Source organism: Trachypithecus francoisi, unplaced genomic scaffold, assembly GCF_009764315.1.
Source record: "Trachypithecus francoisi isolate TF-2019V2 unplaced genomic scaffold, Tfra_2.0 Lachesis_group0, whole genome shotgun sequence".
NCBI classification, from domain to species: Eukaryota; Metazoa; Chordata; class Mammalia; order Primates; family Cercopithecidae; genus Trachypithecus; species Trachypithecus francoisi.
In genome coordinates, this window is record NW_022681453.1 from 175689143 (window position 1) to 175715503 (window position 26361).

A 26361-nucleotide genomic window follows, 5' to 3' on the forward strand; every position below is an offset into this window, starting at 1 on the left:
CCATACTCCTCCACACATAAAGACAAAATTTGATCTTTGTTCAGGAGAAAGAAAGATAAGCTATTTCCAAATGAGAGCATTTAAACAGTCACATACTTCTCTTATCTCTAAATACAGTAGCTGGGGCCACTGCAAATCTTCACAGTACAAAAGGAGAGGAGAGAAAAAGGCAGCTTCTCATGTTCTGAGGAATAACATTCAGTTTTGAATTAAGACTACAGTTCATTTACTTTTAGGATAACGCAATGATCTGTATCCTAATTTTTTTATATTATTAGACAATTGTTATAAACATGCAATAAAGCCTCTAGTAGCAAGTATGCAGCTGTGATTTTAGGGTATGTGATCTTCATTTTTAAAAACAACTATTGCCCATGAACTCAAAAAATAAGTAAATTGGCAATATCCATCAGTTACCCCATGAAACCCATAAAATCTTTCCTGTCCCTCTTGCAGATCTCAAAACAACATCACAGCAGGACTATAATCACCCACGACAGTCATATTTACAAGATGCAATTTACTGTAATGACACATATAAGAATTCCTTTATCACAAATTTGTTTCCCTGAGCCATTTGTGTCTTCCTGTCAATATGAAAAACAGCATTCCAGGGTAAGCGTACTGTTAGCAGCACAGTTCAACTGAAAAAATCATCTACTCAAACCTGTCAATTCTCACTAAAGGATAATTAATACAATCTCAAAGATATAATAAGTATACATGAAATTCATTTATCACATTTAGTTGTTGAACATGAAGAATTTTATATTGGGACAGAATTTCACCCAAGGAGTCAACGTCAATATACGGAAGCATTAAGCTTCCCTTATGTTACAGCCCTTCATAGTTGTATCTCCAGGGTGCCAAGAAGCTGGTTCAGATAGATTTCTTTGCCTTGCCTCTCCAAGTGATTTCAGTGCTCATGAAAACCATCATAGAAAAAGTAAAAGGCAAATGATAAAAGTTCCTTAAAAAGAAGATTGTCCTGCCTTCAGACAGAAGCTAAAGTCATTTCTAAAGGAACCCAGCATATTGACTGCGCATGATTCCTCACTGCTTCAAAAAAAAAGAGAGAAATAGCAATACATACATTTTATAATACATCAAACCAAAAAGAGGAATGTGGGTTCTATGCATATTAATACTGACAAAATTCATTAGCCAATATTACAGTCTTCACACATCTTAAAAATGAGTGGTGATTAATTAATGATATTTCTGGAATTGTACATAACCAGTCCTATATTTGTTTTTGGACATCAAAATTCATAGTATTTAATGAGTCATAGATGATAGCTATAGGAAGACCTTAACCTTTAATCAATTATACCATTTGAGTAAATTTCATAACAGTGTTTCTTATTGTGTTCTGCTTTAGAATGCCGAACCATTCTGTGAACACTGCCTAATGCCACACAAATGTCCACAATAAACAAGCAGCATTTCTCTAGGTTTCTGAAATTCACCCACAAGCAGTGGGTCCAAGTATCCATGTTATTATTCCCTTGAAGTCTCCATTTAAAGACTACATGCCTGGAGGAAGACAAAGTTAACAGGCAAGCAAATATTCCTGCTGCAGTCGCTTCCCTGAGAATGAAACATTTTGCTTTTAAAAAGCAAATTAAGGTTTCAAGTACACATAATTCAGAAAGAGCTGGTGGATCGAAACATAATTAATGGAAGCATTTGTGTTTCAAAAGTAATCTGAAAAGACTGATTCATATTCTATTCCATACAAATATTCAGTTACGGAAATTAGGTACATTCACAGGGATTTCACCGCACAACAAATCATTAAAAATTATACAACAGAAAGGGAAAAAATAAATAAATGCAATCAAGAAAAGATTAGGAGGTCTATTAAGTTCATGTAACAACTCCTTTGCACTAATAGACAGTTTGGAGAATCAAAACAAAATGATCATTCTTGGTCATGAGGGGAGGTGCTCCATATTTGAGTTAGAAAGGCTTCTGAAAAGTTAACTTCACTGTTGGGATGTGACTTCATGTACAAAACGGTGCTTTTGCCACTACCTGACTTTCTCTTAGAGACATGGGAAAATGTAGACTCAGTGATTGTGGTAGTTTAGGGAGAATTCAAATACAGCATATTCATACTTTTAGCAAAACAATACATCTATCCACATAGAGTTGATAGGCCTGAAGCTGTTGTTGAAAAGGACAGCTTCTGCTTAACTTTCACGGACTTCTAGCATAATAAATGCCCATTCTTATCACCTAAAAGAGTTACAAGCAATAGCTGGGCACAGTGGCTCACACCTCTAATCCCAGCACTTTGGGAGGCCAAGGTGGGCAGATCACCTGAGGTCAGGAGTTTGAGACCAGCCTGGCCAACATGGTGAAACCCCGTCTCTACTAAAAATATAAAAATTAGCTGGGTGTGGTAGCACATGCCTGTAATCCCAGCTACTAGGGAGGCTGAGACAGGAGAATTGCTTGAACCCAGGAGGCGGAGGTTGCAGTAAGCTAAGATCTCACCATTGCACTCCAGCCTGGGCAACAGAGACTCTGTCTAAAAAATAAAAATAAAAAAAAAGAGTTACATGGAAAATAAGCCAACTATATGCACTTTAAAGCACCTTCAAGTAAACCATTTCTCTTCTCTTACCATGGTATGCCTTTTGAATACTATTCTTTCCTAAATTCTGTTTACTATATATTACCATTTGGGAAAGAACTTGATTTCAAACTCTCACCCCACAATTAGAATTTGTGCCTCTCTAGGCCTGTGCTTCCTGCATGAAGAAGAAATGTGCCCCTTCCATACATTGAAAGATATAAAGAATTTTAGTGCAGGTTCAAATTAACTTGGAACAGAAATAAAATTTTGCCTGGGTAAATCAATATCATAGCATTTTTGATTTTGTTTATGAATTTTACATATGGATAATTGGTTTAAAAGCTGAAACTGAAACTTTCATTACTGTATTTGCATCTATTATCTTACATTACAGTGTATCTGTAATTATTATTTTGGCTTAAAGAAAGATCCATTGACAATCTTCAAAAGCATTAGTGTATGATTAAAGGGAATTTGGATGTAATTTAAGTATTAAATATGCTCATTTAAAAAATAGTGTAGATTTTCATACTATACAGAAAGGTTATAGTCTTTCAAGCACTGTAAATATATTGAACTAAAATCGATTCAATCATACTAAAAAAAATCAATGTAAACAAAGATGACAGAACTCCATGAAAAGTAAATAAAAAGTATAATTTCAACTTTCAGATTACTAATTATGTAGAATAAATTGCTCTTTAGGTAGCTAGAAGTGTAGACAGATTTGGCAATGAGGGCATTTCTTGTCATCACACCAGAGTTTTAAGAAGCTGACTGAAGAGAAGGAGTTTAAGCCCAATGAGAATCTAGTAGATTTTCATCATAATTCTCCTGCAAAAAGGATGATACACAGTTTGGCATTCTGATTTCTCTTTCATTGAGCTGTCTGAATGAGTAAAAAAGGGACTTATTTTCATTTCAAATTCCCAAACAATAACAATGCATAAGCAATTTAGGTAATTGTAATAAGGAGGGATTTAGGATGAGGAATAATGCATTTTTTTCATAGATTCTATGAACCCTTCAAAGTGCTCTAAAAATACCATAAGTTTGATTAGCAGCAAAGCATTACTCTAATCAACACCTCTCTCCTTCCACCCTCATGTATGTACATATACACACACTGTATAACAATATATTCTATTAGTCTAACTTAAATCTGACAGTTTGACAGTTGCCCCCAGAGGGTGTGCAAGGTTACAAATACTGTCTACACTGTATCACAGTTCAAGACTACCAGCACCCAAGTGGTTAGGTGAGAACCAACCCATCCATTAAAAAAAAAAAAAAAAAAATCAATCACATATTTTGAATTTCTTTAAAGATAAAAATGGAGGATACAGTGAATCAACCCAATATATTATTCTGAGTCCTGCAACTGTCTTTATCTAAAATATTTTTTACATATGGAAGGCTAGATGCCTTTAAATATACTTTTAGCAATTCTGAGTATCAAATGTGCCTTTGAAAAATATGACAAGTTTTTTTTAATGTTGAGGAAAATTCTGTAAGAGCGTTTTTTGTTGTTGTTGTTTTTGGGTTTTCCCCCCACCCCCGCAAAGATGAATTTTGCAACATTTTCTCCCAGCAGCACACTGACAGCTCTGCCATCCTGTATATAATGTGTTCTGGCAATGAAGCCCTCAGGCACTGCGGCTGTCATATACTCCAGCACAGGACCCCCAGAAAGACGCCCCGCAGGCCCACGGCATCTTGGTCTTTTCCACTCCCTCCCTCTAGCAGCACCCAATCCTTGGGCATCTTGCAATAGTGGCTGGAGTCCAGAACTTGAACTTCACTGAGAAAACCAAGTCCACTCAAAATGCAGCATTTTCATCTTTTGGTTGGGTGATTCTTGGTCCCCCATGGATAGGAATGATACCTATAAGATTCAGAAGTAGAAAGAATTCTCTATAGTTACAAATATTTTAGTTCATACATTTAATTTCAAAAACTGGAGCTCAGGCATAAGAGTAAATAAATCACAGTACATAAAAAGATGATTATTTTTGTTAGGATGGGAACATTTTTAGAAAGCTGCCTTTGCCTGAAGCCTGGTGCTAACAAGACCTTTCTCAAATTATGAACTCAATAGGAACTGATAACACTTTGTAGTAGAAAAACAAATACTCATTCAAAGTAGCTTGTATATTTGAATACCTGTGTAGGTTAAAATAACTATTTTACACGCTTATCAGTCAATAGGGGAAATAAAGTAATTCAAGTTGATTCAATGTAGATTTCTTGTATATTGTTATTTCTCAACATATATTTTATTATTAAAAATAAAATATTAATGTAATACTCAAGTATATTCATACAGATGATATGCTCATCATCTGTTTATTCATAACTCGGATGATTTTATCCTCACAAACAACAATGATAAAATTAAGACACATTAAGTTGTATCCTCCTGGTAAGCAAGCTAAATGCTTATGTATGTGAAATGTAATTTATCACACAACCATGCAAATGATCAAAAATAGAGCCTGCTTTGGGAAGACCTGTGAGGCTGGCCAAGGCTTTTTGACCTTCTTTAATTTTCTTTACACAGCTTTCTTGCTTCCAACTCAGTCCTCGCTCCCTTTTTCCCAGAAGCCCAGAAATGAGAAATAGCCCACCTCAGTCAGGTCCTTGCTGCCATTTCTGTTCCAGTTACATTTTCTTTTCCTAATGCAGCATTTTATGCCTGAGACATTCTTCCTAACTGTCCAAGAAGTCTCCTCACGATTTCAACAGTTCCAGAAATCTTCCTCAAAGATAGCTAACAGATAGATAATGGCTTTATCCTGAGACTTTCAGCCTGAAAATGGCACCTCTCTATTGTCTTCCTTAACTAAATATAAACCCGTAATTTAAGCCAAAAATGTACCTTCTCTTGAATTAATCCTTGAGTGAGTGGCTGGCTAGATGATGTGTGTACTATTCAAACTGATAGTCTTAAATTGTAAACTTGAAGAACACAGGAATTATGTATGTAACTTTCTCGGCATGGTGCTTAATTCATTTAAGAACAAATTTTGCAATGGTGATGATGACAATGATGACCATGTCAATGAGAACAACAGAGATCTGGGTAGACCGTGGTAAAGGAGTGAAAACAGTGTTCCCCATTTCCAGCCACATAGCTAAAACAGCTTTCCTCAATTGTGTTCACGTAAAGAGTGAGGAAAACACTGAGGTCAACAAACAAGGTCAACAGGTTTCTTTCCTATAGTACGTCTCAGAGTCTTGAACACAGTAATAGGTGTCAACATTCTCCAAAAACAAAAAATTGTACATTCTGAGTTTCCCAAATATATGTGGCCATGAAACTTTATTTTTCAGAGACTATGTATTGACATCTTTGATAATATTGCCCATTCTATGAAACCTATTGGGGAAAAAAATGCAGTCTACTAATTCTAAATACTGATTCTAAATACCTCTACATATGCTGTGACATTTAGCATCCTCCATCCTTTGACTGTGGAAAAAAGCATGACAGTGCCAGATAATCTGATTTGTACTTGGAGTTATGTGTTATTTACAGTTTATGGATTATTAGGTGCTTCTAATTTAAGCCTGACTTATTTCTTGAGAATTATTTTGGAACACTAGTAAACAAACAATGGCTTTAGGCACAAACAAGGGTTATTTTTACAAGCAAATTCTGGAGAGTTTTTCTCCCAAGATGTGTTCTATCATTGCTATTAGAAGTCAAAAGGGGGTCGGGTGTGGTAGATCATGCCTGTAATCCCAGCACTTTGGGAGGCCAAGGCAGCTGGATCACCTAAGGTCAGGAGTTCAAGACCAGCCTGACCAACATGGAGAAACCCCGTTTCTACTAAAAATACAAAAATTAGCCAGGTCTGGTGGTGGGCGCCTGTAATCCCAGCTACTCAGGAGGCTGAGTCAGGAAAATCGCTTGAACCCAGGAGGTGGAGTTTGTAGTGAGCCGAGATTGCACCATTGCACTCCAGTGCAGCCTGAGCAACAGGGCAAGACTCCATCTCAAAAAAAAAGAAAGAAAGAAAGAAAGAAAGAAAGAAAGAAAGAAAGAAAGAAAGAAAGAAAGAAAGAAAGAAAGAAAGAAAGAAAGAAAGAAAGGAAGGAAGGAAGGAAGGAGCCAAAAAGGGAATACCATGGATATATGGACTTTTAAATGTGATTCATTTTAATTTAGAGGACTTTAAGGAAATTTAATGTAATACCCAACTTACATTGCTTAAACTTGACTGTTCCAAGGTATGAATATAATACCTTCATATTATATTCACAATTACAAATATAACTGAATAATTTTTTGCCTTTGTTATAAGGCATCCTATTATCTGTTTATCATAATAAGAAAATTTGCGTGTCTTTTAATAAAGCAGTGTGTCTTTGGAACTAGATCTGTTTAAAACCTAATGAAAGTAGAATTGAAAAAGAATAATGATCAATTCCAAAATAAGACTTAAATATTTTTTAATAAAGGGAAAATAAAAGTTCTTGTAAGAGCTTCCGTAAGTTCCTTGCACACTTAGTTTTCCTTGATATTTAAATGATTTTCTGCAAAAAATATGAAGACATTCCTTGCCCATGATCCCAAGTCTCTGAGGAAATGCCGATAAAATGACAAGAGTGATCTTTGCCCCAGTACAAGCCAAGGGCACCTGAAATAATAAGGCTCAGAGTTAAAAACAGAAACATTCATACTATCCATGAAAGGCTGTATATACTCAGCCCTTGAATAGAAAATGAAAATTCAAAAATCTCTCCAGGGATGGTGGGAGGAGAGTAGTTGTGGTAATTTCTATTAACAATATATCTTTAGAAAATGAGAATTACTCATCGTTCCTCTGCAGTTACAAATCACAACAGAACTACATTTATAAAGGCAGTATTTTGAAACTCTATTATCAAGTTGAAAGAGCAAGTAGTTGAATAATTTTGTGATTCATAAGAAAAACTCCTTGAAATGGGAGAAGAAGAAAAAGGAGAAGAAACACTGGAGACTGAACTAACATTAAAAAAGAATCTAATTTCTATATAATGACCTTAACAGGATGTTCTTGAGCCCTCTTTCTCTTCCCGTTGTTAGTAGTCATCTTTGGTAAAGACTTCTGGAATAATTTAAATAGTGGTCAGAAAATAGCTTCAATAATTGAAAAGGAAGGTAGTTCCTCCAGGCATAAAAGACCACTTGAGAGAATATACTCCAAAGGACTATGCCTCCTAAAACAACTCCTCCATATAGAGAGTGTGTGTGGGTACCTGCAATCAATTTGATGACTCAGCTATGAGTAGGCTCTTTAGGTAAGTCAAGAGACAATTCCTGTGTAGCAGACACTGTAAACGCCCATACCCCTATCGATTCCACTTCAAAGCATGCTGGCAGATTTCTACCTGCCAATACATAAAGGAATTCAATAAAGAAATACCTGCATTTCGATAAAGAAATACCTGCATTTCTTTTCCTGAAGATTTATCTGACCCCTGGAGTCTTCTTTGTTCATATTTACAAAAGGCCAGAAAACAAAAACAAAAACAAAACAAAACAAAAAAAACAGGGAATTAACACTTCCTAGGGAAAGGCCTTAAACAACGACTGATGGAAATTGGAGTTTAAGATAAATACCCCAGCTCTCTCACTCTTCTGTGTGGGATGGTCCTGGTACATGTTCTATACCAGCTCTTAGATTTCCCCAGTGGGCAGCCTCCAATCACTTATAATACTAATTTGCTTGATTATAAAACTTTTCTTGAATAACTTCTTAGTAAACTAATTGTACTCAAATTGTTTTGCCAACACTATTTCCAAAAGTAAAATTATAAAAATTGATGCAATTGATAAAATAGCCTATATTCTTAGAACACCAATAATAGGTATATTGGAAGATAACATACAGCTCCAGTAAATGGAGGTTTCTTATTTAGGGTAAACAAACGGCAACATATAATAGCAAAGTCTCTTCTCCACAAATATATCTTAAATTCACAAGAAATGATTCTTTGTTCAGTTGCACTTTGTCCCTAGCCTTCTGTGCAAATAGTGGGTAGATTTAAGTGATAGGAGTGAGTTTTCAGCTCTTCTAGAATGAGACAAACAAATATTTAATTTTTTAAAAACCAATCTGGAAATGCTTTTCCATTTACTTATGTTTATTTTTTTATGGGAATAAATTTCTACTAAGCAATCACCCTTTTGTTTCAACTGAGAATACAGCAACTGTGTGCACACAAAAGATGGGCACATATATTCTACTTATAGATGTATCTAGTCTAAGCAAAGATATTTTATAAAAGGATTTACAATAAAATTGGAAAAAAAAAAAAAACCTCTGGAATAAAGGATAGAGAAATTAGATCTAACATCTGATGACCTCAATTCATCTTTCACAATTGAAAGTAAACTCTAGTTCTTACCTGTTAGATGTAAAATTGTAATAGCCACTTTCCTCAAGGACTTCTTCAATCACAGTCTAAATTTTTTTAAAAAATCAGGTTAGTATTGAATTAAAAGCAACAAAATAAAATCATTCAGAGACACTGCAAAAACCTCACCTGCATCTGTTCATATGTTATTCCTTCCTCCGATTCAAAGCTGGTTGGTAAGCCTGAAAAAGATAAACTATGGAAAGTCTGACATTTGGGTTCACATTTTCTTATTCTATCCTGGCAATTATGACTTCAACCCCAGGGCAAACAGGTCAACTTCTTCATGATAAAGATGGAACAAGCAAATTCCAAAGCATCTGCCTTGGCTTTGAATATTCAAATGTTTTCCTTTTCTTTCTTTAATAGCTGACTTCCTTGGGCATGGCCATCATAAAATGATATATGGAGATTAAGGGGCATTGCTCATAGTGTCCAATTAAGTTAGAGGTGTGTGTGTGTGTGTGTGTGTTAAGGGCAATTGAGGGGTGATTCCAAATGCAAATTACCTGATGGGTGTTTTCTGATTAAGAAACTCTCCCTAATCCACAGGACAAGAAGAATAAATATACATTGGAAAGAAAATGGATTCTTACAGGGAGGCAGATATAGATGTGAAAGACAGCAAAGATCTGATCCTTTCATATAACTGCCTAGAGCGAAAAAATGTATTTATTGCCGGAAGACTTTTAAAATGTTTATTATTACTATTATTATTATTTATCATCATCATCTTGTAAAGATAGGGTCTCACTATGTTGCCCAGGTTGGTCTTGAATTCCTGAGCTCAAGTCATCCTCTTGCCTACAGCTTTCCAACATCTGTATATTATAAGCATATATAATATGTATATTTATATTATAAACATATATCATATGCTTATAATGGCTATTATATTATATATTATATATATAATGTATAAGCATATATAATATGCTTATAAGGGCTGGCCAGACTTTTTATTTTTTTAAATTTAATTTAATTTTAAGTTCCAAGATACATGTGCAGGATGTGCAGGTTTGTAATATAGGTAAACATGTGCCATGATGGTTTGCTGCACCTGTCAACTCATTAGCTAGGTATTAAGCCCAGCATGCATTAGCTATTTATTCTGATGCTTTCCCTCCCCTCACCCACTCCACCACCCCGACAGGCCCCAGTGTGTGTTGTTCCCCTCCCTGTGTCCATCTGTTTTCATTGTTCAGCTCCCACTTATAAATGAGGACATTTGGTGTTTAGTTTTCTGTTCCTATGTTAGTTTGCTGAGGATAATGGCTTCCAGCTCCATCCATGTCCCTGCAAAGCTCCATCCATGTCTCATTCCTCTTTATAGCTGCATAATATTCCATGGCATATATGTGCCACATTTTCTTTATCCAGTCTATCATTGATGGGCATTTGGGTTGATTCCATGTCTTTACTATTGTGAATAGTACTGCAATGAACATATGTGTGCATGTATCTTTATAAGGGAATGATTTTTTTTCTTTGGGTATATACCCAGTAATGGGATTGCTGGGTCAAATGGTATTTCTGGTTCTAGGTCTTTGAGGAATCGCTGCACTGTCTTCCACAATGGTTGAACTAATTTACATTCCCAGCAACAGTGTAAAAGCATTCCTATTTCTCCACAGCCTTGCCAGCATCTGTTGTTTCTTGACATTTAAATAATTGCCATTCTGACTGGCACAAGATGGTTTCTCATTGTGGTTTTGATTTGCATTTCTCTAATGGTCAGTGATGTTGAGCTTTTTATCATATGTTTGTTGGCCACATAAGGAGCTCCAGAGGCCCAGGAGCTCTCTGCCACATCTTCCTTTGAGTAGTGTCTGTTCATGTCCTTTGCCTACTTTTTAATGGGGTTGCTTTTTTTGTAAATTTGTTTAAGTTCCTTGCAGATTCTGGATATTAGACCTTTGTCAGATAGTTAGACTGCACAAATTTTCTCTCTTTCTGTACGTTGTCTGTAACCTCTAATGATAGTTTCTTTTGCTGTGCAGAAGTTCTTTAATTAGGTCCCATTTGTGAATTTTTGCTTTTGTTATAATTGCTTTTGACATTTTTGTCATGGAATCTTTGCCCATGCCTATGTCCTGAATGGTACTGCCTAGATTTTCTTCTAGGGTTTTTATAATTTTGGGTTTTACATTTAAATCTTTAATCCATCTTGAATTAATTTTTGTATAAGGTGTAAGGAAGGGGCCCAGTTTCAATTTTCTGCATGTGGCTAGCCAGTTCTCCCAGCGGCATTTATTAAATAAGGAATCCTTTCCCCATTGCTTGTTTTTGTCAGGTTTGTCAAAGATCAGAAGGTTCCAGATGGATGGTCCTATTTCTGAGTTCTCTATTCTGTTCCATTGGTCTATGTGTCTGTTTTTGTACCAGTTAATGCTGTTTTGGTTACTAAAGCCTTGTAGTATAGTTTGAAGTCAGGTAACATGATGCCCCCAGCTTTGTTCTTTTTGCTTAAGATTGTCTTGCTGTACAGACTTTATGATGGTTGATCAGAATTTGGTACACTAGCACCTTAACCCACTCCGATGCCACCCAAAGCCGTGTTGACCAGCTTTCACTCAAACCAATCAACACTGACATGTAGAGGCCCAGGAGCTCTCTGCCACTTCAAGTAGAGAAGACAGAATGGGTTTAGGGTCAAGAAGAGACATGAAAATGTGAGTACTGGTGGCTCATTTTTAAAGGCCACAGTACCAGTAGGCTCTGCTGTTTTTGCTTTTGCCCAGCCTGCTGTGACAAGGGCCACGCCTAATCAGCTCTGGGGTGGGGCATCCAGCTGCCCTGGGAGGAGTTTGCCAACTCACCCTCAGGTTTTTGAGAGACTTTTATCAAAGTTCTTCATTTCATCAGAGTTTCTATGATGAGGAGAAGTTTGGCCTGAAGACAAACTTCCCTGTCTTGGAAATGCTTTTAAAGTAAATGACTTTAAACAACATTTTATCTTGGATTTCTCAGAGATTGTTTTAAATAAAATTATGCATACATAGGGGTTAGCTTTATACCAGAAGACCAAAGGACAGTTTGTCAATTAATTCATGAAGTAATTCATTCAGTCAACAACAAAAGCACAACAAAATTGAGCATTTTTTCCAAGCTAAAGAGATGGCAAGTCTTCATTTAACTGTAAAATCTTCACTTCTATCCACTCCTCCAAGTGACATGGCTACCGTTTATAAAGATTAAAAAATTATTTAGGAGTACTGAAACCTCAGAGTAGCTTGAAAGCTTCCTCTTAGAATTCACATATGACAAGAAGAGTTCAATTATGCTGAGCCCCTACTAATAGACAGGCACTTTTTATTTTTACTCTAATCCTCACTATAACCTTATGATGCAAGTATTTATCCCTATTTTACAGGCAAGGAAACTGGGGTTCAGAGAGGTTAAATAATTGCCCATAGTCAGCTACTAAATGGTTTAGCCGAGATTTGAATCTAGGGACCCAGATTTCCAGAATCCGTGCCTTTAAGTCCCTATGCTATACTGCCTTCCTATGTTAATTTTATGCAAAAGAAAAAAAAAATTCAATGTGTCTAATGTGGATTCTTCAGGTGAGTTTCAAGGTTTCTCTATTTTGAATATTTAAACTCTTTATTTTGCTCTTTATCTCCCTGCATGCTTTAGGGAATTTGATTTCCCATCATCAGATAAGCGAAAAAGAAATAAAAGGAAATACAACTCACCCACACAGATTCTGCTGTTTGTTTATCATATTAATAAATGATCAAGGAAGCTGCCACAACTGGGTAAGATAAATCTCAGGGAATTTCTAGATTCCTACCATATGTGTCTTCCAACTATTGCCATAAATAATCAAAATAAGCTCTATTAAAAAAAAAATTGAAGATAATCTTTTAGAAATAGCTGTTGATCCAAACAATATGTTTCTCCATGAAAGCCAGATTACCCATGTTGATCAATATTACCAGTTGGGTCATTTGGGGACAGGCTGTTTCCACTGGATGAATGATGTAATAAATGGTAATCTGCTGTGAAAAAGTTGGGCTCAATTGGTTCTGGAGATCCCTGAGATAACTGAAATAGAAAAAGCAAAATCACGTCTTAGTTTACACTCAGAAGGAAATGACAGGAGACTTCTGTGTAGGGTTTTTCATTTCCCTGTGTCTCCGCACAGAAAATTTAGTGTTCTGTGCTTTTCATTCCCTTGTAAATAGATAAATAAATAATTTTCTTCTTTCCAAAAGAATTTATAAATTGGATGCAGCAAAGTAACAGGGAAAGCAAGTTAGACAATTCTCTGGTCATATGAAAAAATATACTTTATGGCCTTATGAGAGCAAAAGAAAAATGAATATAAAAATACTGGCATGAACCTGGGACATCAAGATATTGTTTTTATCAGGCATAGGAGGAGTAAATTCCAAGTATTCAACAGAACAATACGTTTAGCCCAAATCACTATTTTTTGCATGTATCTGCTTTGAATAATTCCTTTTGTTTGACCAAGGAAAGTAGGTTTCTTTTTCTCTTTTTTTCTGCAACAGTGTCTCACTCTGTCACCCAGGCTTCAGTGAAGTGGCAGGATCTCGGCGCACTGCAACCTCCACCTCCATGCTCAAGTGATTCTCCTGCCTCAGCCTCCCAAGTAGCTGGGATTATAGGCGCCCACCACCATGCCCAGCTAATTTTTGTATTTTTTTTTTTAAGTAGGGACGGGGTTTCACCATGTTGGCCAGGCTTGTCTCGAACTCCCGACCTCAGGTGATCCACCTGCCTCGGCTTCCCAAAGTGCTGGGATTACAGGCATGAGCCATTGCATCTGGCCAAATAAGTTTCTTAATACATTTTTCTAAATTACTATTAATTAATTTTAATCTCCAAATATTAATTCCCAGCACTCTGAAGGAAAGAGTAATTTGCCAAATGACAATATTTATTAAAGTTTCATTCATTTAATGCCTTTCTATAAAGCTGAATTTTTCAAGTATAATTTTAGACCATAAATGTTTTTCAACCTCCTATCACCTTTAAATCCAATTATCACTTGGGCTGGCCAAGTTTTATTGCCTAAGTTACTTTTAAAATATAAATTCATAATAATAAATCAGAAACAAATGGCATAATTTGTACTATGCAATAGTAGTTAGCTTGTATTCATATACATTGTTTATGAGTTAAAATACATCATTATTCAATCACTTGAGAAAACTATTTGGCAATATACACTACAATTTAATTATATATGCCTACCCTATGACCCAGGATTCCCACTCTTAAGGATTTATATGAGAGAAATAAGTGCATATGTCCCATCAAAAGACATGTATAAGAATATTCATGGCACCTTTTTTTCATAATAACTAAAACCTGAGAAAACCCCAACTGTCTATGGAGAAAAGAATGGATAGATACATATTATGGTGTGTTCATACAATGGAATTCTGCAAAGCAATAAAAAAAAGAGAACAAACTATGGATACTCATAGCAACATGGTTGAGTGTTGGACAAAAGAAGCCAGAAACAAAATACATAGTGTATGACTTCATTCTTATAAATTTTCATCATCAGTGATATGGTTTGGCAGTGTCCTCACCCAGATCTCATCTTGAATTGTAACTCCCACAATTCCCATGTGTCATGGGAGGGCCTGGTGAGAGGTAATTGAATCATGGGTGTGGGTCTTTCCTGTACTGTTCTTATGATAGTGAAAAAGTCTCACAAGATCCGATAGCTTTAAAAACTGGAGTTTGCCTGCACAAGCTCTCTCTTTTTGCCTGCTGCCATCCGTGTAAGATGTGACTTGCTCCTCCTTGCCTTCTGCCATGATTGTGAGGCTTCCCTAGCCACGTGGAAATGTAATTCCAATTAAACCTCTTTTGTAAATTTCCCAGTCTTGGGTATGTCTTTATCAGCAGCATGAAAATGGACTAATACAATCAGACAAAACTAACCAAGGGTAACAGAAATCAGGTAATGATTACATTGTGGCAGGAGATGTAATGTGGCCAGGAAAAGGTACAAAGGGGTCTTCTGCAGAGCTAGAAATATTCTATATATTGATGTGGGTGGTGGTCATATGGGTGAAAATGTGTTCATAAAACTTCATGAGGCTGTATATGTACCTCATTGTACTCATTATGCATTTATACCTTAAAATATTTTATATTGGTAATTAAAAACTAGTTTTTTCCACCAGTGTACTTTGGATATTGTAAATACAAATAATTTATGGGTCTCCCAGTCTCCATGTTGACAAACACCTACTACCCTCTAAGGAAAAAAATACGTGATTATATCCATTCTTATCAGTGATAACTGATAACTGAGGTAATTAGATCATGGGGGTGGTTTCCCCCATGCTGTTCTCGCGATAGTGTGTGAGATCTCACGAGATCTGATGGTTTTATAAGTGTCTGGCATTTCCCCTGCTTGCACTCATTGTCTCTCCCACCACCCAGTGAAGACGTGCCTTCCACCATGATTGTAAGTGTCCTGAGGCCTACCCAGCCATGTGGAACTGTGAGTCGAGCCTTTTTGCTTTATAAATTACCCAGTCTTGGGTATTTCTTCATGCAGCCTGAGAACGGACTAATATATAACCCATTTGTAATCTTACAAGATTGTAAGATTATAAATACTGTAATACAGGAGACCCTGATAGTCACACACTTAATAACTTTCTCATCTGTGCTGTAAGGTATCATGGAGGTAGCCCTGAGCATTCTGTATATCTCATATCCCAGCTTGTAGGTGGCTACAACTAAGCTTTTTAATGTCTTGTGATGCTGAAAATGATTTCCTGGTATTACCTTTCAAATGACTTCAGATGGAATTTTTCGTATGGTTTAGCATAAGAGTAATTGGCTGCCTAAAATCTCATCCTAATTAGAAAAAGCTTACTTAACTTATTAAGTTTATACCTTGGAATTCTAAATATTTCACAGACAGAAAGACATTTAAAGCCTCAGAGAAAATTATGTGAATTGTGACTTGGAGAGGTCAAGACTGCCATTTTAAGATGACAAGGACAAGTCCTTTTCATTGATCTCAAACCCCGAAGAGAGGAGTTTTTGAGATTTCCAGTGCTTATGTCACATTGGTAGTCTCACTGAGCTTAAGAACTGGACATTTTTAGAGATATCGGCACACGGATGAAGGCAAGGACTGAAATTCATTTTGTGATGAATGCCAGATACACTGACTTTCATTCTAGGAACTTCCCAGAACTACTTTTTGCAGTTCCATTTCTAGATACACATATTGTTTTGGCAAACAATTTTTTGCCCCCTAGTATATGTTGGACAGCATGGTTTATGATCTGAGCAGGATGCAGAAATGATCTGGTTTCTGTGAGACTTGTAATCTGACTAGGAAAACAGGATAATAATGTGAAAAAATAGGATGATATAATAAATCATGAACTGTGAAATGAAATGATGATTTGTAAACTTACAAAAAGAAGGGTCCTTCATGAAGACTAGCACGGTGTTTTTAAGAAGTTCTATAGAAGAAACACTGGAGCTGATCTTTGAAGGATAAATTTAGGTAAATCATAGCAATCAAAGTGGTTGTTCCAGGTAGCAGGGAACTTGGAGGTAAAGGTTAGGCATTGCATATTAATGGAAAAATGATGAAAGAGAGATGACATGATTCTGTGAATTTCTTCATTTCATCATGAATGCCCGTATTCATGATGAAATGAGGAAAACAAGTTCCATTCATTAATTTAGTATTTTTAACCAATTATTTTGTGCCAAGCACAGATCCAAACAATGAAAAAACCCACTGATGGCCAAAAATTATACTCCTGGAGTTCGCTAACTACTTAGGGAGAAATATGTCTGTGAAATATCCACCTAGATACACGTAAAATTGCAACTGTTCTATTTTATTTTATTTTATTTTATTTTTTGAGACGGAGTCTCACTCTGTCGCCCGGGCTGGAGTGCAGTGGCCGGATCTCAGCTCACTGCAAGCTCCACCTCCCAGGTTCACGCCATTCTCCTGCCTCAGCCTCCTGAGTAGCTGGGACTACAGGCGCCCGCCACCTCGCCCGGCTAGTTTTTTGTATTTTTTAGTAGAGACGGGGTTTCACTGGGTTAGCCAGGATGGTCTCGATCTCCTGACCTCGTGATCCGCCCGTCTCGGCCTCCCAAAGTGCTGGGATTACAGGCTTGAGCCACTGCGCCCGGCCGCAACTGTTCTAAATGCATTGAAAAATAGGTTTGTGGTTTTAGGAGGTAGCAGATAGATTTGACTCAGTCAGCAAAGCCTTCCATGAAAAAGTGACATTTATGCCAAGAGCTGTAAGAATGAGTAGATGGGGTGAGAAGAACATTACAGGCAGAACAAAAAGTACAAGACTATGAAGGAAGCAGCATGCTAGATAAACACATTTTAGGAAGGGCCTGGTGGCTGATGTGGAGACAGCAAGGGGCAAGAGTGATACGAGATGAGGGTGAACAGAAAGGCAGGAGTTGGACCTGAGTTTGGAATTTTATACTGAGTTCCTTAAGGATTTTCTGTGTTGTGTGCGTGTGTATGAGTGTGACATGATCTGTTTTGAAAAGTTCATCCTGGATGCAATACACAAAACAGTTTAAGTGGGGTTGGGAACATCAGGGTGAATGCAGGCAGACTATGAAGAGGCTCCTACAAATAAGGGGGGCCTGGAAAGTGGGATCCCCGAGTTAGATGATGAGACAGACAACAGGAATCTGCTAAGGTTTTTGAGTATGCTAATAAAAAAATGCTTAATAACTATTAGTCTGACAAGATAGACTGGAGAACAAGAAAATCAGCAAAGAAGCTATGACACTATTGCGAGAGGGAAGGGCCCAGAGCTTGGACTAGATGGCAACCAAAGGAAGGAATGGATCTGGAAGATGGAATATTCTTGTTTAACAACAACAGTAGCACTAATGGACATGTATTGAATACGTACAACATTCTAGACACATTAGATATTACATTTGATTCTTACAACTACCTTCTAAGGCAAGTATTACCCCCTTTTACAAACAAGGAAATGGAGAAGGAAAGTAATTTACACAAGAAACATACCTGTTAAGGGGCAGAACCACGGCCAGAAGCTAGGGCTGTCTTACCTCAAAGGTCAGAACCTTAGAGACTACAGACTACTCAGGCATTAATGACTTAGGGGGTAAAAGAAATGAAGCAGAGCAGGTGAAAAAGCACAAGGTTTAAAGAATGAGCTGAAGGAAAACTGATGCTTTCAAGGAAACTGACCGTGGACACAGGAAGGGAGGAGAAGGTGATGAGTCTGATTCCAGACATGCCAGATGGCAAAGTAAATGTTCACCCCGCAGGTAGAAATATGGAGGGTACAGCAGAACATCTTTAAGCAGAGTCCCCAGTGGCTGGATGAGGCCACGAGATGGTTCAGTAGTCCAATGCCAGTGTTGTGTGAGCCCTTTTTTGCCTCATGAGCATTCAGCTTATAGCTGTTCCTCCTTTTTAGCATTCAAACTGTTTGAAAGAATGTGTAAGGGTCTCCTGAGCTGACATAACAGGGCCCTCCTGCTCTGAAAAGACACCTACAGTTCTAAAGAGCAAATGACTGAATGTACTTTTGAACTACACTAAGTAAATATATTAAGGAGAACAGACTGTATCATTGTTACTACCTCTCCCCACCAAAAAACACTGGTTTTTGAGAAAGTATTGAGCAATTTTATCATTTATTTGGTCAATTGAGAAAATTGAGAATATAGTACTTTTTAGGCAAAACCTAAATAGAAAAAAAAAGAAAGAAAGAAACTATACATGTAATCTTTATTAAATTTCCCAAACTACATCTTTTTCATATGATAAAATAGGGTTATCCCTGCTGTGGAACAACTACACACAATATTGGGGAATCTAATGAACTGAGGTCGAACTCGGAAGGAAACTGAGCCAAACATAAATAAAATTAGGTGCCAGAAGTGAGAAAATTTTCAACACATTTCATCACTCTGCGCTCGCCAGTCTTCTGGTCTTACTTCCCTCAGATTTTCCTTATCTTCTTTGACTGAACTGCACTATTATAAGATAAAACATATTGCCTAATTTTTTTAATCTTTTCTAACCTATAGCTTCTCTATATGAGTTTTTATTAGCTTTCTATGGGACATTTCGTTAACAGAAATGTATAGTATTCCTACTTACTATTTTCTTACACATACACACACAAATGTACATTTGCATGTGGACCCACACATGCATGGCCCATCACTGGCTCCACCACACTTTCTGTTTTTTTGTTTTGTTTTGTTTTTGTTTTTTTTTTTTGAGACGGAGTCTTGCTCTGCCACCCAGGCTGGAGTGCAGTGGCCGGATCTCAGCTCACTGCAAGCTCCGCCTCCCGGGTTTACGCCATTCTCCTGCCTCAGCCTCCCGAGTAGCTGGGACTACAGGCGCCCGCCTCGTCGCCTGGCTAGTTTTTTGTATTTTTAAGTAGAGACAGGGTTTCACCGTATTAGCCAGGATGGTCTCGATCTCCTGACCTCGTGATCCACCCGTCTCGGCCTCCCAAAGTGCTGGGATTACAGGCTTGAGCCACCGCGCCCGGCCCCTCTCCACCACACTTTCTAAGCCCCAGGGATGTACACCTCACCCTCACCCCCTTTCTGCCAAAAGTATTCTTGTTGCTGTGGTGTTTACATTTCCAGCAAGGATTGTGTTCTAACAGAAAATTCCAAAACTAAAAGAAGACTGGAAAACCACTGTTCTACACTGCTTACAACCAGGAGCTCATCCTCCCAGGACCTTAACTCAACACTGAAGGTGATGTCAAGGAAGAGTGATTGGTGGCTTGACCTGGCTGGGCAGGAGAGCCCTGCTATAGGAGCTTCTCAGTTTGTTCAAAACAGGTTGCTGCTGGGCACTGCTGATTCACAATGCCTCCATGGAGCCCTAATAAGAGTTGTGCAAATCTAAGTCATGATTATTATATGCATAAAGAGCCATTAATTAAAGTCTGAGGACCTAAGCGATCTGCCTACTTGGAAAAGAGCTGAAAACCTGGAGTGAGGAATGAAAGAAAGTGCCAGCTGCCAAATAAAGCAAACTTGACCTTGCTGATCTGCATTGAAGCAGAGATTAGGAACTAAATAGAAATGTCAGAAAGGCCCATGCCTACAGGAAGCAATCTGGGTAATAACACAGGGAAAATAATACTGGGTTTTGTCTGGGCTTTCTTATCAAAAGCGTGATCTATAGAATTACAGCATTAGTAACATCTAGGAACTAGATAGAAATGCAGAATCTTGGGTCCAGGATACAATTGCATCTGGATAAATATTTGGCCTATTAGACAATCTGTCTTTCTAATAAAAAGTCTCAAGCCTGTTGGATATACCACAAGTTAACAGTGGGCAGGTACTATATTTTATAGCTTTGCCACTCAAAGCGTGTCCTTGGATTAGCAGCAGCAGCAGCCATCACCTGGAAGATGATTGGTAGAGCACAATCTCCACCCTTCCCCAGACCTACTGAATCAGAATCCACACATTAACAAGATCCCCAGATGACTGATATACACAATAAAATGTGAGAAACACTGATCCTATCAGGCCACTGATTCTCACCCTTGGCTGCAAATTAGAATCACCTGGGAGAAAAAAAAAACCTTAATCCAACTCCTAGAGAACCAACTAGCCCCTATTGTGTCTTAGTGCAAATTAGAAAAATTTCTTCCAGACGACGCAACCCCAGTCAGTCTCTTCATCCAGGTGCTCTTGAACAGAACATAACCTGTCCAATTCTAACTGGCAGCTTTGATGGGAGAGCTGTTTTCAAAATGCTAATGCCCAATTATTGATCTAAGAGAAGCCTGGAATACACTAAAACAAACAAAAAACTCATAAATATTTTTATTATAAAAAATTTCAAACATTGACAAAAGTAAAGATAACAATTCAATGAATTCCACGTAACCATTACCCAGTTAAAATATGTTCAATCTTGCTTCATTTAAATCTCCCCCACTTCCCTTCCTACCTTGTCTCACTCTCAAGAATTGGAAAGCAAATCCTGTACAACATATCATACTATCCATAATATTTCAGCATGGCTCTTTAAAAAAGATGGAATTCTTTTTAAAAAACAAAACCACAATATAATTATCTCACCTAAGAGGTTATGATTCCTGAACAGTGTCATGCACGGCTTAACAACAGAAATCTGTTCTGAGAAACACATCATTAGGCAATTTCGTCATTGTGCAAACATCATAGAGTGTATTTACACAAAACTAGATAGTACAGCCTACTACACACCTAGGCTATATGCTAGCTATAGGAGCAATAGGAGCCTGTTGTTCCTATGCTACAAAACTGTGCATTTTACTGTATTAAATACTCTAGGCAACTGTAACACAATGGTAATGTATCTAAACATACTTGAGCATAGAAAAGGTACAGTAAAATTATGTTATTATAATCTTGTGGAACCACTGTCATATATCCAATCTGTCACTGACCAAAACATCATTATGTGGTGCATGACTCTCTAACAAATATATAATCAATGTTTTAATTTTCCCAACTTTCTTGTAAACACCTATTTCAAATATTTTTAGGGTTTCTATGTTTAAGTCAGGAAGAAATAATTCCATATATTGCAAGTGGTTATTTTCCCTAAAATGCTTTGATCTTTACAGGCAATCCCTCTCCTCTTCTCCACACTTTTTCTCTCCCTTTTCTTTCCTTCTTCTGTCCTCCTCCCCTCTTCCTGAAATTTATTTATTGAAGAAAACAGGTCACTTTTCCTATGGATTTCCTAGCTGGATTGTGCTGATTATCCCCATGATGTCATTAAACACGTTCTCTTGTCCCCTGTATTTGCTGCCAGTAGGTAGCGAGATCCAGAGCAGAGACTGACAAACTTTCTCTGTAAAGGATCAGACAGTAAGTATTTTTGGCGTTCCAGCCATATGGTCTCTGTAACCGCTATTCAACTTTGTCTGTAAACAAAGGCAGCCATAGACAGTATTAAGTGAACCTCTGTGGTTATGTTCCAACAACACTTTATTTACAAACACAGGCATCAGAAATGATTGGCCTGAGGGCTGTAATTTGCTGACTTCTAATCTACGGGCTTAATCAGATGTAGATTCAAGCTTCTAGCAAGAATATTTCATAGACAGTGCTGCACACCCTCATCAGGTGGCATATAATGCCTGATTGCCCTTCTCGTGACGTTGACCCCCATTGGTGATCATATCTAGGTGCTATCATTTCAATAGGGAATGCAAAACGGGAATATTCTTTATCCCTTTGGCACTTATTAGCTTAAGTACTTCTATAATGAGAAACTTTCCCTCTCAATGATTTTGTTAACATGGGATATAATTCATAAAGGAAAGGCAGAATAAAAGCTTTCTTCTTTCCTATGTAAACAATTTTCAATATATTAAGTTGGTTACTTAGCATCTTGGGTTTAAACCTTATTTAATGCTTCCAATCCACTGTGGTTATTATTCTTATTGATGTTCCAATTATCCCATAGATAGCCAGTGGGAGCCTCTTCAATTTGACTCCTGAGAACTTTTGATATACCCTCAGTAGTCCTTGATACCATCCTTCCTATGCTATCTGTATGTCCAAATATTCCAGTCTAATCTTGTACAGTTCCTGCTCTAGAACAAAATCAGCTATATCCCCAAGGAGTCATGGGTGGAGGAGCTCATTGCTACTTGATTAGTTTCTAGACTATTTCAATGAAAATATTAGGAAATGTGTATATTTTTTAATAGATGAGATTTATCATGAAACCCATATTCATTCATACTGATACTTCCAATTCCAATTTAAATTAATCTCTTCTATCTTGTTTCTGTTTCACCTTTCCTCCATGCTGAAAATCCTAGTTCCCAAAGATACCTATACAATTAGTTGGTTGCTTTACTCCCCTCACAATTCTAGCCAAGATTGAGCAGACTGGATTGAAGACCAGCTTAGGTGAGATATAAATAACGAGCTTAACTTCTTAGAAAAGGGCTTTTGCACTTTTTGAATCTTCTGTATCCTTCTGGGTCTTAGGCTATTAATAAGTAGGCACAATCATCCCATAATGGCTCCTTCAAACTAGGGACACAGGGCCCATGGATTTTAGAAGTTTCAGCGAGAAAGGTGGAAATCAAGCGCATTTATGGTCTGTCACCACCTACTGCTCCTATGGCCCTGGTATGGGGTGACTGTGTCAGTCAAAGGCTAATTGGCCACTCCTCTATGGTTATACAGGAAATGAAAAATGCATTTATGAACAAAAGTTGTTGCTATCAAAAGATTACACCAGAAAGGGGATAAAAATGGAGGTCACAAACTCTTCTCATTTAAGTTTAGATGAGGGCAGGAAAGCTACATATATGAATATATTTTATCAGCATACCAATAAAGAATAGAACAACTATATAATATATTATACAGAATATATATTAATGTATTATACATCCTATCTCCAATTATTAAACATTAAGTGCCTACCACATGCCAGGCACTGTGCAAGGCCCTGGGGAATCAAAGATAAATAAGACACACTCAACTAACTTTGGGGGAAACAGAAATGTAAGGTAGATAAAAAGCTATTTAAAACACAATAATACAGGTGAAAAAGTGGATTTCACTCATAAAGGTAAGATTAATTCTGGACAGGGAAAATTAAGAAAGGTTTTTTTGTCAGAGCTATTTTTCTCAGTTCGGTGGTAAAGAATAGGAAGTGTTTTAACATCCCAAGCTGGAGATTTCTTTAGCACACAGGAGGCCTGCCTCTCTGACTAGGAGGATACACCCCATGAAGTTATCATCCAACTTCTTGGGGAGATGGTGCAAGCCTGAAGCTGCCTGTAGAGGAATGGAACCACACCTCTGTTGATCATGAGCTGAACCTGGGAGCAGAATGTTCTCCTTCCCCAATTTTAAAGCCCTAAAACAATATATAGAGCCTTTCCCTACCTAAAGGTCCATACTAGATGTCCCATAGACCACCATGAGCTTGTAATATCAGAGAAGAGAACCATGGCAGTCTTTATAGGAGAGTATAACCTGCCTCTTAAACAAGTTAATAATAAGGATGAGTCTATTCCTGAGGGTTCTCTCACCCATGCTTCCCTAACATCCACTACCACCTCATCAATTCCTGTTTTAATTTTCCCAGACGAGGTGTATCAGAAGGTAAATGCCCTAATGAGAGATGCTGCCACAATATACAGGAAGGAAGACAAGGAGTGAGTGGGGGAATTTAACAAACAAACAAAATCTTCTCTATGAGGAGAGGAAAGAAAGTGAGGAAGAGATGCAAAACCAAAAATATAAGTAATCAAAGAGAAAATAAAAGAGAAGCACTGATGGAAAATCACTCAGTGGGAGTTGAAGCTACCTTTATGTCTCAGACAGTTTGTAGCAGATGCTTGCATCTCATAACACTAGGATTTCTGTTAAAATAAGTCTATGCACAAACCAGATTATTCTGACCTTAATAAGAATAAAAAATAAGAATAAGGGTTATACGACCTTAATAAGAATAAAAAACCAAGCAACATGTTATCTTTTCATGGGAGAGTTAAACTTTTGTCTTCTAAAAATGTATTTATTATGATACAATATATAAATATCATAAGATAAATATCTGAAGCCTCTTCTACTGCTTTGATCTCGGTTAGCTTTGTTTCTTGGCCCTATTTGCCAACACAACCCAGGAAAGAAACCTTGCTCTCTAATCTCTGATGGAGTAGGGTTTGTGTTTTGTTTACCTGCAGCTGTGTCTTTTTCCCCCATCTGTTTTTGGTGTATGTGCAGATACCAGTGATGTGAGACAACAAAGCTAAAGCATGCTGTTTGCATTTCTTATCAAAGAGCCTATCATATTTTCTGAATAATGAGTAAGTTTATGCTTAAGCTTTGATGCATTAAGGGAAAGTGAAACCTTAAAGGAAAAGTTCACTGGCAGCATGACTATGCTAACCATTTAAAAATATGATAAAACTTTTTTAAAAAACATGAAATTGGAGTGGTACTAATTCTCTTCACGTAGGTGGGCCTGAATTGCTTGTACCTTGGGCCTTTCAGGGGAGCTTATGGTCACTTCCAGAGGCTGCACTGAAAGGGCTACCAACCAGGACAAAGGGATTTTCCAATATCAAGTTTTGTTAACCAGAGGTAAACGATTTTCTTTCTGCCCAGTGGATTTAGTCTTTTTTTTTGTTTGTTTAGTTTCTATACGTATGTATAGAAATGTCTGCTAGTATCTAAGGTCTAGAAGGCTGTAGAATACCTAAGATGGAAAGAACCTTAGAAATAGTTCAGTCAGCTTTCCTAGATAATAAAAATCAATGGACCCAGGTGGATAAATGACTTTTTCAGAGTGACAAATCTCAATGCTGGAGCTTCTTGAAGATTATTCTAATCAAATATCAGAATGTAATCATCTAGAAGAGGCTAAAATATACACATTTCAAATTAAATATTACTTTTTCTTAGGAACGCATACAAAAATACTAAAAAAGTATTTTTATTTATTATCTAAAAACAGGGGCCACAGAAATAGAGAAAATCAGAAGCAAAGACATATCCTCAATTTAGTATCCAAAGCAGCAATAAGAAACTTTAATAGAGGATAGAGCTTAAAAAATGAAGTAAAGGAGGTACAAAATGTACCTCTTATGATGTGTTATTTTCAGCAAAAGAATTCCTATATATAGAATACCATACCTTTTTAATTTCAGATTTCAAATTACAAGGGTTACTACGCTGGCCGAAGAGGGATTTCTTGAATCTCTCTATAACCCTTCTTTTCAAATTGTGGTGCAAAGCTGGAGGAAGCTGCATAAAATAAGAAAACAATCATTATAAACAAATTGTTAACACTACATAGCTGACTGAAAAAGCATTCACTGAAGGCCCATGTAACAATATTCACTCAATAGGACGACATAAGAATTTAAATTTTACTGCAAGTAGCATGACTAGATGCTATAATTTCTTACCCTGCAATTCAGAAGGAATATATTATTTTGCTCTTTTTCAAATGGCTGCTTCCATTTATCGTTTCTTCGTTGATTGATATTATTGTTCATATAACAAATTATTTGTTAATTGTACACGTATATTGAATTTTGTGAAGAAGAGCCTTGACACAGAATGATGCACTTTTATCAGATGTGCTTATAATATGGCCAGAACCATGCCAAACACTGTAGCCGTGGTACTACAGGATCTGACACTTTGGACCAAGAAACACATATCTGCATTAGTAGTATATACAGTCAGATGCCTGTCTGGGAGTGCTCCTGAAAATTCAGCTGTAGTAAGGTCAGATTTAGGTACCCATCATTCCAGAAGAAAGAGAGGATAGATTAGTATATATTAAGACCAGACCAGGATGAGTTACATTT

The 26361-nt window shown here is 37.1% G+C and overlaps 1 protein-coding gene across 12 annotated transcripts in view; it reads right to left on the minus strand.

Moving 5' to 3' along the window:
* Window positions 1-3220: 3220 nt before the first annotated feature.
* NEK10 (NIMA related kinase 10) overlaps window positions 3221-26361 on the minus strand; it is a 273507-nt gene continuing 250366 nt past the window's right edge. For 6 of the 12 annotated variants that reach the window (XM_033212839.1, XM_033212837.1, XM_033212841.1 and 3 more), the window contains 6 exons: window positions 25679-25789; window positions 12931-13039; window positions 9119-9171; window positions 8981-9036; window positions 7996-8060; window positions 3221-4469 (listed from right to left, as the gene is read on the minus strand). In XM_033212839.1, the coding sequence (XP_033068730.1) occupies window positions 4405-4469; window positions 7996-8060; window positions 8981-9036; window positions 9119-9171; window positions 12931-13039; window positions 25679-25789 (459 nt within the window). In that variant the 3' untranslated portion in view covers window positions 3221-4404. The remainder of the gene's footprint in view (window positions 4470-7995; window positions 8061-8980; window positions 9037-9118; window positions 9172-12930; window positions 13040-25678; window positions 25790-26361) is intronic. The other 6 variants (XM_033212845.1, XM_033212844.1, XM_033212842.1 and 3 more) reach the window with 2 other exon arrangements.